At 41.9% G+C, this 12,903-nt stretch overlaps 1 protein-coding gene across 1 annotated transcript in view; it reads right to left on the reverse strand.

The window, feature by feature from the left end:
• Positions 1-5,180: 5,180 nt before the first annotated feature.
• Positions 5,181-12,903, reverse strand: part of LOC139718180 (uncharacterized) — a 36,849-nt gene continuing 29,126 nt past the window's right edge. The window contains exons 2-3 of the mRNA XM_071629659.1: positions 7,474-8,346; positions 5,181-7,110 (exon numbers count right to left, since the gene is read on the reverse strand). Coding sequence (XP_071485760.1) covers positions 5,384-7,110; positions 7,474-8,346 — 2,600 coding nt within the window. The 3' untranslated portion in view covers positions 5,181-5,383. The remainder of the gene's footprint in view (positions 7,111-7,473; positions 8,347-12,903) is intronic.

Raw genomic sequence — 12,903 nt, forward strand, 5'->3', positions numbered from 1 at the left:
TGCTCTTGCGTATTTTACAATCTGACGCGATAAGGACGAAGCTATGAAACAGTGCATGAAAGGAAAAAAAAAAATAGAAAGAAAGGAAAGAAAGAAAAAAGAAAAAAAAGAAAGAAAGAAAGAAGAAAGATATAAGAATACCTGTCAAGAAAGCATTTCTTTACATAGCAGGGAGCAGCAGTGAATTGTTCTGTTCAGTGTGATGGATTTTACCGGTAATCAAGTTTTAAAAATTTTAGTACATAATTCATGCTGCCCTCACCGAACCAAAGAGCAAAACATGCCCTGACTGAGGTGTCCGCAGGTCGTGCGCGGTGCTATCAACAGGGCAAGCTTGATATCCGTTTTGTCGATATTTCATGCAGCAAGCTTTGGAAACCGCCCCTCCCCTGGACGGAAGCTATTAATTTCGTGAAAATAGCCGCCGAATATAATTCAAGAAAGAAAAGAGCCCGCCGTGTACTAGTAATACTCAAGAACCGAGAAGCTAGGCTGTCTGTCACTTCAGAGACTAGTGTGAAATGAGACACCAGACGGACAGGGTACACCGCCACTAATAATATTTCAAGGTTCCGACCGCCTTCTTGGTCATTCAGATTAAAAGACTTAGTTTCTTGCCCGCCTAATGCGCATGTCAGTTATTCATGGTATTTCCCAGCCACGCACGAAGACGAGAGCGATTTGGTATTGGAAGAGGCAAAGAAATTTAAAATGGCATTGATAATCACTTGCTTGTATGTAGATTGGATAGCTTCTTGTGATAAAGGCGCGCGTCACTACCACTGCGGTTCATTTCCCTCCACATGCAGATCATGATAATTATGAATTTGAGATGTGAATATGAATATCTAAGCGTTCGACGATTACTTTTCATACCTGTAGCTTAACACGAATCGCGGAGGGAGAATAAGAACCAGAGGAGAAAGATAGCGCGCATACAAATCGTCTATAGAGAATGACTCGACAGTACCCACATGAGGAACAGTTAACTAGACTTCACATACCAATTTGTAAAAATGAAAACGTTATCAGAAACTTGAAGATTACTGTCCTTACTTTAGATGATGAATGAAGAAACTCGTGCAGTGACCTATCTTAGATAAGGCGCTCTGTGCATCTTCTTTCAAAATTGGAAGAATGCGGAAGTATTCATGCCAAAATAATGGGGAATCTATGCCACTAAAATCCCGTAAAGGTGTAATGTATTTACCCACGTAGGGGAAAGATCTGCCATACATTATGGAGGTTACAGAGTGAACAACGCCATTATCTACACGACGTCGTCATGGCAGCAAAAGCAAGAAAGTCCCTACATTGTAGAATGGGTGGAGTGCTGACGAAAATAATAAAGAGAGTTAAGAGCGCGCCACATGCGAGCTATCAGTTGTTGCACGCGGGGCTGCATTAACAGTTTGGAAAAGTGCAACCCAAATAGCATTTCCTCGTACGATTTCTTCCCACCTGTGTTCGCGGTTACTTTCTTTGTTTCGCCTTTGTTTTGTTCTCTTTTGTTTCTTGGTAAAATGGTTGCTGACAAGTGGGTTGAGCTCCCGGGGTTGAGCCATAGGGTATTGGTCTTAGTCATAATACCACGGGTGCTCGAGAATGGACGTAAATCCAACCCAACGCTCACTTTTAATCCTCCATTCTGCTGTCCGATGAACTTGAGCGTGATGATTAGAAAGAGGGGAGACATGTCTTGATTGTATTGCACGTTGAACACCTCAGTTGCATGAAGATACCCACTGATTGTGATCAAGATATCCTACGCACAATAATATGCTTGTGCTATACGGTCGGCGTGCTGTATGCAGATACCATGCTTAAAGTTGTGTTTCGCAACTCATCTCATGAATGATAGAGCTCATTAAGAAATACATACCTTTTTTACACATAATTCTGCAAACAGATCCAATTAGCACACATTTCAAACAAGTTGAATAATGTCAAAGCTAAAGCCAATTTCAATCGCATAGTATACTGAAGTGTTCGCTCCAGATAAAATTGAAAGGAAATATGTCGAATCAAATCTAAGAAAGGCGACCACCAGAAGTTTATCTCTCCACCATTCGTACTCTGACAGATTATAAGTAAGCAAATTAATGTTAATTCAATGACAAACTGGTCGCTGGAAGTATAGAGCAAACATGACAGAGATTTGATGAGAGGAAATTTACTTTTGTGAAAATTGTCTACTCCAGGCCCTAAAATGCTCAATATCGGTATAGAGTTTCATGTGTCCCTGTAGCAGCAGACCTTAGGTTAACCCCCCAAAAAGGGGAGAACGTTCACAAACTGTGCGGAGATAGGCCGCAGATATTATGACCACACCCTCGTATACTCGCTTTATTTATTGCCCGGTGATCATCTGTTCAAACCGTCACAATCGATCTCAAATGTAGTGCGGTATGTTGGGTGTACGACCGCGTCTTTATCCCTTGAAAATGTCGACTTCCTGACTTTCTAAGACCTATGCGTTAAATCTGCCCTTCAACCCCAAACCTAGCAGTCATTGTCAGGGCTCCCAGGAAATTGACAATGTGTAGCATAAAAAGAGAAATTTAGAGTTAAAATCTAGGGCCCTTTCAGGGTCCCGGGGAATTCAAAACAGTCACCCAGGGGAAAAGGGGGGGGGGGGGGGGCGGTGGGAGAGACAGCACTTGAGTCAAGTTGCATGTTATTCATCTTACATTCTCTATCACTTGCGATAACATTTTTGCCTATACTCGTACAGCTTTAGACTATAACAACAAGGGAACCAACTTGCAACCATACCATTCAAAATCCATACATTACCGGTACCATACAAGATCACGGTGCACGCGCTGTTAATATTGATGTATCAATATTAAGAAGAAAGGCATGTCTCTGGAAAATATTCAAACGTCCCTATCGCTGTTCCCCTTGTGTATCAGGCTTAATTTCTTTCTCAGTTATTACTAGTATTACATCAGTGGGTTCTATTGTAAAACAATGCAGTTGTGTAATCAGATATTATGCACAAAAACCAGCTTTTTCTCTTGTTGTCATTGTTTTTTTCCTGAGCTGGAAAATTAATTTTCGTTTCGCATCGACTTGTGTACAAACTTGTTGTCGATGAGGTGATGTGAATGCTGATCTCTATATAACACATCAGTAGGTTCAGGGATCAGGGATCTTTATCTCTACGCAGATAATCCACCTTGCTATTGGTTCTCTACGTTCCTTGATTTCTGAAACCAGTTGACATACACGTATATGTTAAAAAAATTATTCGAATTGCACGATTTATCTGCGCTACCGTGAACATATTTATAGTTCATCTTTTTACAGAATTGTTACCAGAAGAATATCATTTCTTCTCCATTAATATAACATCAAGAGAACGATACACACGCTATGGACGTTGACATTGATCAAACTTACGCTCTGATTGAACAGGACAGGAGATTGCACTGATTGGATAAACATCTCGCGAATTTTTGTTTGTACTTTATGTCATTTAGTCGTTATGGGACTAATTCTTCCTAAACCTCGAACGATATCAAAATTGTATCGTGCAGAAGCTGTTTATCACATATGAACTTCAAATTCATTTCTTACGTTTGTTTTCAACGTGAATGATAGGGCCAGAGCAATGACTGACGGACGTTGCAAATTCAGCATATTTTGCCATTCTAAAATATAACATGGACTGCCCTAATTTTGATTTTATTTTTTTTCTGATAAAAACCCCCCACGGAAAACATCATTTAAAAGCTTTAAAGTAGAGGGGGATGGAGGAATTCGTAACAATGAGCATCAATCGCCACTTACTACATGGTTAACTATTTAGTGACGTTTCGTTCACATGATGATGATAATTGTGAAGCGTCAAATACTGTCATTAGTGACTTTATGCAACTATCAACAGTGCATGGATCGTCTGTGCTATAGTCAATCAAACAGGCACGAGGCACGAGCAGCCGCTAAATAGCCTCAACATAGCTCCCTCTGCCATGTTAAAAGTTTGAGTCCCGACCACATAAATGCATCTACGATTCACATAGACGATGCATATGAAAAAGATTAAAAAGACACTATAGAAATAATTTTAGAAGAAGAAATCGCCTTTCCGGCAAGCTCTCCCGATATCTACCGAATCTATGCAAACAAGCTAATAATATAAAAGTAATTATGACACATTAGTTATTGAATGTGCGGAGTTGTATGAATCGTAAGCACATGCATAATTTCATCTATTTTTACACCGATTGCTCAAACTTTTTAATAGTCACCAAACACGAAAGATGTCAGGTAAGTTATTACAGAAGTAATGTTAGATTTGTAAACTATAAACGATATATGTCATTGCACGTTGTGAGAAAGCATTATTTGTCAGTTTAAAGGGACCGTACAGTTTTGGTTGAAACTTAACTTCAGGTTTTTATCATTTTTGGTGAGATAGTGAGAAACCTCTAATGAAATATGAAAGAGCATGCAATTCCAAGAGGGATTCAATGTTTATTTGATGAAAATTGGTTTTGAAATGGCCGAGATATCCAAAACATAGCGCTCCTAATAAAGTGTGGGACCCACATTTTATTACCATCGTTTTGTTTTACTTTGTTTTTGGATGTTTCAGTTATTCCAAACCCGATTTTTATCAAATAAATATTAAATTCCTCTTAAAACGGTATGCTCTGTACTATTTCATAAGTGTTTTCTTGGTATCCCGCAAAAAAGTTTGAGCCCAATTTTCATCTCCACCAATACTGTACCATCCCTTTAACTTAGGCCTAACAGTGGGATAGCTCAATTTTTGTATTTACCAGTGTGCCTATTGCCTTGCATCAAATTGATAGTTTTATAACCAAGAGAAGCATTCGAGGGAGACGGGGAATATCCTCGCAATCCCTTTAAGTCACTGTATTCACCAATCTCAAGGAAGAAATATTCCTAGAAAACGTCGAATGGTTGTATAGAACAACACTCCCTTCATATTAGACTCGTTACAACGGTCTGTATCGTGTGCCAAACTGCTGGAAGATAAGATTATAAGTATAGTCAGTTTAAAGGGCTTGTCTACTTAGCAAGAAGTAATGGATAGATTCATAAAAAGCTCGAAAGAGTTAGTAGAGCATGACTGTCTTTCTATATAAAACGAGAAGCCGTAGTGCTTAAAAGAAATCTGCAGCATCTTGCTTATTTGTTTGCAAAGAACAGATCTACATTGTGTCTGTCTGACACTCTATTTATATGAGAGTTTCGTTTTGAACAGCAGTACTTGTTTTACCTCGATTATGCAACGAATCTGCGCGCATGTCATGTCGGCGAAGTAGCACTGATAAAGGCAAGTATTGGGAATCTTTAAAAAAAATCCCAACTACCAAAGTACAATGCAGCGAATAACTATTCATTCTAATCAGTACAACTCTGTGTAGTCCGTAGAGTCAGTATCACCAGCATCGTTTGCATTGTTAAAATTCTCGTCCGGAATGGACGTGTACGCCTTGTCCATCATGCTGGTTGCTATCGAAGCCGACGTCTGCGAAACGTCGCCCTGATGCGAGCCGCTAGCCTGACTCGATACGGACGTTCGGGGGTCCTTCATACTCATGTACCCGTCATCTTGTTTAGATGACAATGTGTTCGGAAACTGCGTCAAGAATATGCTGGCTGCGGGCGAGATCTCCTCGCTGCTAGTCCTTTGCCTCCGTGGTCGGTCGTAGTGTGTAGAAGTACTGCTTACAGTGCCAGTGGTAGTCAAGGGACGATTGTTTTTCGGCACTTCGTATAACACTTTGACGTCACCGTGAACACTCGAGAAAGGGTTGACTCCTGGGTTGCTCACACTCCGCCATAGGGGTTTCCTCTGGCGACGTGTTTGAAGCAAGTCCCCATGGGCAAAGGAGTCTAGATGAAAGCTTGTGTGTCGATTGCTGCTGCAGCGGTTTGGAGCCAGCGGGCGGAGCTTTGGAAAAGAATCCATGCTGGTTTCCTCGCATATACTCCCATGTCTGCTTAGAGATATAAGTGCAGCGGTAGATCCGTTTGATTGGCTTACTCCGCCACAAGACTCGGTTGTGCTGAGTTGTCTGGTGAGGCCCGTAGCAGTCGCCTGGTCCTGTGGTGTTGACTCAGTAGACGTTAGGCGTCGATCTCGAAAGCTCCCTTCGACACAGGGAGTCTTTCCATTGCATTGGCCGGTTGCGGGTGAGGACGACTTTCCAGTGGCACCACTGAAGCTCCTAAACAAGTTGCGATCAACGCGACGAACTTTCCCCACCCGCCATACCCCGTCTGTGTTATTGAGTGTCATGTATTCTCGTTGGGATATTTGCGACCCATCGAGATCTATGTAGCCATCTGGACCAACTTGCATTGAACTTAGCCGGAGTTGGCCAAGAGCTTTACGCTCATCCATCAGTCGCCGTAGTCTTCTTCTCAGCACGCATATGTAAATTATGAGGATGGTGATAATCACTGAAGAAAACATTGCAATGATGATCGCGACTGTGAGGTAATTTCCGCGAGGCGTCGGCTGTTTATTGGGATTCAACCCAGTGGTTGGCTCGGTGTTGACATCATTGACAGTATGGTCCAAGGGGAACTCTGGGGCACCGTAGTTAACAACGTCGGATTTCGTGGTGGCCATTTGTGGGACGGGTGAACCAACCGTAGGGCAAACAATACCAGCGGGAGGGGACGGAGTTGACTTGATCCTCATCGGCGGTGTGGGGCACGAGTTATTCCGGAGCACCAGGCCGGCTGGCATCCCGTATGCCTCAATTCCCACAAGAGAATAACCATAGACAAGCACGGTGAACGAATTAAAACCGCTCAATCTGTCTTCGAGAAAGTACAACCCTTGGTTCCGACTTGTGAGACCCTGATGGGTGATGCAATATCTCTTGCCAAGTAAACTCTCCGTCGCCGTTGAGGCAGGTACGAAGTCTGCTTCGGGAAAATGAAAGATGCCGTGATAGAGGTTATCCTTTGACGAGCAATCGATGATGATGTTGAAGTTGTTGGTGAGATTTGGGCGGGTCGCCGCGGTGACGGTTGGCACCAGCGCTTCCCCTAGAAATTGTCCTACACCAGGTACCAGCATCATAAAAGGGTCGGCTCCCGTTCCGTCAATGTTTCCTCCTGAGATACAAGCAAACAATTGAACAAAATTACGACAAAGATGTACATCAATAAGATTATGTGTCAGCTAAGCAGTGACCGTAAAGCGCCAGGATAATTAGGAGCTGGTTAAAAAAAAATTGAAGAATTAAATCGTGTCATTCACAAATAATTTGCAGCCTAACGTGCATTATGCATTAAAAAACAGTCCAGCGTGGCATACACACTATCTCAAAGATTACAAAATACAAACAAACGCTTACAACAAGATGTTTGCCCCCCCCCTTAATTCTTGTGAAGGATTTGTGAGACAATAGTATTTGTTGTAAATACGATTGGGTAAATTGGATAAATCTTAGTCTGCTGGTAGTCCCCTGCACACACCTTTGCTGTACTGCATCACCAGTATTGGATAGTCCGATACAATGGCCGCGCTTGAGTTGGATGCTACCTCGAGTTCCTTGAACTCTCCTGCTTGCAGAATAAAACTCCCCGCCGATGTCGTAGTTTGAACAAGTGTGTTGTTTCTGGAGGCAATGACCCGGAAGCGATCTCCACCAGAGCGTCCGTTCAGAGACGACGTGATGAACCTGGTGTCCCAACTACTGACTGGTGGTAACTGTTCCACAAGATGGTCGCAGTAACGTTGATTTTTAGGTACATTGGCACACCGATTCCCCGACACAACACCAACGGGTTTGCTGGAAACCACGTGCGTGCCAGTCAGATCCTCGTCGGCACTGATACAGGTGATAGTTTGGAGCCTATTCAAGGTCACCTCTAATGGTGATCTTACCAGTTGCCCGGCACACGTTGCTCTTCCAGTGAAATTAATGACGACACTGGTACCGTGGTGGGCGGCCATCACCATAAACTGTGATCCACGCTTATCTCTCGCTACCCGTGTCGGAATGTCGTAGGACATGACGTAGTACTCTGTACCCAATGCATCGACGGGGAGTGCGAGGAACGAGTCCATCGTTTGAGCGCCGCGATCGACGCCGTACACGCTGACATCGTGTTCCGAGATAACAAGCATGGCGCTGGACCCGACGAAATCCGGATAGATAAGATCTACGGTCTTGATTGGAGCGTACGCGGTAACGTCTAAGCTGAAGTTGCCCTTCGTCGTGTAGATGACGACTCGGCTACTGCGACGCGACCCAACAATGTAGAGTTGCGGACTGATGTCTGGAGGAGCCTCAAGGAACCCAACTACGAACTCCTTGCCAAGGTGGTCTTTGGGAGCACAGGGATCTATGTAAGGCAGAATGAAGAAAAGGTGAAAAGGATTACCGCTCAATACTGGATTTCTCCCCATATTGACTCATTCAAAAAGTGGAAGCACGTATTTTCACACATTCGTTTCACAAAGGATTAGACGTGAAGACATTTGCCTTTTCTTTCACTTGGTTAAATCATTCCATTCATTCATTTCTTAATGCTTATTCATATTGGATCTTGTGCACGATTCTAGAAAAGTCTTCAGTTTTCGCGAAAATATAACATAGGAGTTAGATGAAGGTTTTGAAAATTCATTTAAGTCAGTTCTGACTCCTTCGCTCACTGATAAAATGAAATGTCATTGCAATTATAGTATTACATAACCGGTACAAAATACTTAAATACAAGTTGCAAACTTGTTTAGACAACTTGAGTGGAAAACAAGTGATATGTTATTAATTAGTTTTTGTTCGATGATAATGTTCAAATACCAACATAGTGTCAATCTTGCACATAAATATGCATGCGACATTTTGTTACTCTCCGTAATGAACAGCGTGGTAATTCAAGTCATAACAATTAACACATAATACAAACTATAGTACCACGATTTTTGCCCACATTTTGTTTGAAAACACTTTGCTGCTGCTATCTAAATCATGAACTTTGAACAAATTTCAAGGACCTGCCAAAAAGGCTCAGTTTGAGATTAAATAATGACAATGGACAGCCAGCCCTACACACAGCGCAACGTGCACCCTTCTCCGCACGAAACACTCTCGCGGGAAGTGGGGGCGAAATTGCGGCCGATGTTTCTGAATTGAGCCAAACACAACTTCACGGTCACGTGACGAAGTCTATATAGTCATGGGCATTATTAAATCATCAGGGACCAACAAGAGCTGATTGAATTCAACGCCACTGTCGGGACTTGTGATTTCCGTGCGTAATAACTAATCACGTGGTTATTGCTCTTCCTCCGTAACTCCCAGCCTAAATGTCATCGACATCCCCCATGGCGCGTTTTTCAACGCATTTTACCCCGATTATGAGTTGTTTTAACTGACCAAGTCTCTGCAGATACTCCTCTTGAAACTTTTTAACAGCATGAACACATGCAGTTAAAAGGAACCTAGTGCCACACTCCAGGAAGGCAACATGATTAAAAAAAAAAAACACAACAAGCTGCTGGATGAGACGTAATGAAAATTATCGGATAAATGGCATATATTGAGGCTACGCAGTTTAAGGGGAGAAGTGCTGTCAGAAAATATCAACCTCGTCAGCACATTATATTGAAATTATAGAATTTAAGCAACAAGCTCCATGTTCATGTTCAGATCATTTAGAATCAACTGAATCCTAACTTGATACCAGTCCATTAAACTTCCCTATTCGCACCTGTAAACACTTTTTTTGCACATTATCTATTTTGTTTGTTTGTTTGTTTTTTGCCTGTTGGTGTTTGGATAAACTTTAAGTTGTCACTAAAAGCTCCTAAATGCTAATGAACACACGGGCTATAGCCGCATTCAGTCCCTCCGCGTATATTTGTTCTTATATACAGACACCTGTAACAGTCTTTTCACTGAACCCTATAACACCGATGGAATAAAGTTTGTGGGTAATAATATTTCGGGCTCAATATCATGTAAGTTTCTCTCTTCTGATGCAGATATATTAGCAATCATCGCAGTCCCTTTTAACACACATCATCATGGCGATTATTCAATTCAATTTCATATTTTGTATTATTATCACTGTGATCCAGATTATAGGGTGATACAGGTAGTCACAGGGACCCAAGGCATGAATAAGAAGAATTTAGGGGACGCCTGCACCACTTGCCTCGCACTGTTGTGGCTGATCAAGACTGTTTTGTGGACTACATTACGCATCTCTGCAGACCTGTGTAGAAAATACTACTTTAGTAAATGACACACATTGATGACCAGCATGCAGCGAGTCCATCATTGAGATCAGAGCAGTCACTTATGACGTCACTGCGTGATACTTTTGCATTTTGCTGACTCTGCAAGGTGAGTACAGTCGTATACCTCCATCCATGCTGATGTTGTGGAGTTTGTCATTTTTCTTTAAAAAATGCTGAAAATAATTTCGTCTACAAGCAATATTCTAATCGTTGCTAGATAGATGCACATGGTATAGTGTATTAGACTGTACAGAAAGGCAGATCATTGTGAATCCTTCCCATTATGCGATTATGCTCTTTTATAGGACAGATATAGAGGGTCCAATTAACTATAACAATGGAACAGGTTACAGTTCAATGTCATTCTGACCATCCCTTGAGAGTGGATTCTTCAATATTAAACAGAGAAAAGGGGAGAAAAAGAGAAAGAAAAGGAGGAGAGGGAGGGGGAGGGAAGAGGTGAGAGCGAGAGGACGCAGTGGAAATCGGACAAAATTACTACCTGCTTGTCTCCACTGGCCACGCATGCACCACCGCCTTCTCTGACGTAGGCATATTAATACATCTTTTCCGCCTAGCGAGCGCGTTGGTAATGAATAAGGGAAGTATTTGCATTTCCCCCCTTTAACCGGAGTATGAACCTCGAAATGCACGGTTATGAAAATGTTCTGGTGGGGACACTGCTTCCCCCCCCCCCCCCCAAAGATTTCGAAAGGTCATTTTCCGTTGCTTTACACATTGAAGTAAACTTCATAGTAACACTTTTCAAAGCAAAAAAGAAAAAAAGTCACGATTAAGCTGTGTCCTACTATACTATGAACATAGTTATTACTTGGATAAAAGGTGACTTTATCATTTCGAAAGACAGTTTGGGAGAAGAATATAAATTAATGGTAATAACAGAGCTGTGCAGCGGCATGGCAGCTCAGCATGATGGAAAGAATAAGGGCTTGTTTCTTTGTTTCTTCAACACAGTCGGGATCTTAAATCATAAACAAGTACCAAATCCCTAGCAAAGGTTTCTACAGTGGATAACTCATTGGCCTGGAGACTACGGATGGCGACCTGTGGTGGTGAGTCGTGTCTCTGTTGGTTGCGGAGTCGACGTCTCAGCATGCTACGTTAAGGTCTCCGTATTACACTAAATACACACTAATGGTTAAGTAATTTATTTGTATATTTATTGATATTTTCGTCATCGTCGACCGTCCGACAAAATGTGGTCTTGTTTTCCGCCGCTATAAGGGACTATGAAGATACTTCCGAAGACAGCAGAATTTCTGTATGTAGGTTGTGTGTTTCTTCTGACGAATTTCCTCAGTCAATGTATAGTCTTACACGTTACTCGAGTAATTAACCCTCTGCGTACCACATCTATTACCTGTCCATATAGGTTTGTGTGTGAAATTTGTGCACATTTGACTCATTGTCACAGAAAAAGTTAACCATAGCACTTACTAACACAGATGGAAACGTGCAAGCATCTCAGTTTAATAGCCACGGTCATGATGCCTGCCTATTTACTGCTCTTGTTTGCCAACGAGTCAACGACTTCGGCGGAGGCCGACGACCTTCGCCCACGGATTCCAGAGATGCCAAGTTCAAAAAACTTTTATGAGTGAGATTTTTATGACTCGGCGTCTCGGCGCTCGCGCGCATGCGCACGCGAACGAGGAGGGTGTCCCCCTCCCATGGTAGGGAGCTTTTTTAAATTATTAGCTCTTAATGATGCGATCTGGTGCATACTTAAGTGACTATTCTTTACTAATTTTGAAAGGCAAAAGGGAAATATACCTTCAATTGCAACTATCACTCTAATCCTTTGAGCTATTCTTCTTATTTTTGGCCCAAATTGCAGACTTCACCAGATGCGTGAGAAAAATGAGTGCCATGCGTGAGATCGTGAGACAGACCCTAAATGCTTTACTCTCACGCAGAATGCGTGAGACTTGGTAGCTCTGGGATTCCTATAATTGGCGACCCTATTCGTCGCTGAAACTCAAATTTCTCTCCGATTTTTAATTTTAATTCACTAGTAGTTCGCTGCACATCTTTCAGGGTATATTCTAACCGCATTTTTTTTTATAGGGAATCTGGCCATGGAGGTGTTATAAGACGTTAAAAGATGCAAGTTATGCGCGGTCTTAGGAGACGATGGCGTCCAGTGTCTGTTGTTTATTACATTTGTACTGTACCAATCACAGACAGAAGACACCATTGACAGAGTCTTGGTTTGGAAGATTGATTGTGAGCGAATCCAAGTAATCTGAAGCAAAATAGCAGAAAAAATATCATAAAGCATACGACAAATTGGCCACATAGGTGGTGATCATGGATACTGCAGCAATGCAAGTCAACATGCATTTGTATTGCCCAGTCCCTTTACGCACACTTTTTACATATTTCTTTGTTTAATGTTTCTTTATGAAATATCATCTGTCAATGAGAACTTGCTCTTCAAAGAACTCATTGTTTTATATGTTTATGCCACATTAAAATGAACTAAACTAACAAAGACAGAATTATTTTATTACCTCACTTTCTTCTTTCAATATCAACAATAAATGCAATGTCAAGGTGGTATACAACGTTCAGTTTCGGAACGAGTGTTTTGAGTAGGAGAAAGTGCAGTGATTACCAAATAATTCTAACCCTTA

The sequence above is a fragment of the Diadema antillarum genome, unplaced genomic scaffold, assembly GCF_040938485.1.
Source record: "Diadema antillarum isolate AM-2024a unplaced genomic scaffold, OU_Dant_1.0 scf00000091, whole genome shotgun sequence".
Classification (NCBI taxonomy): Eukaryota; Metazoa; Echinodermata; class Echinoidea; order Diadematoida; family Diadematidae; genus Diadema; species Diadema antillarum.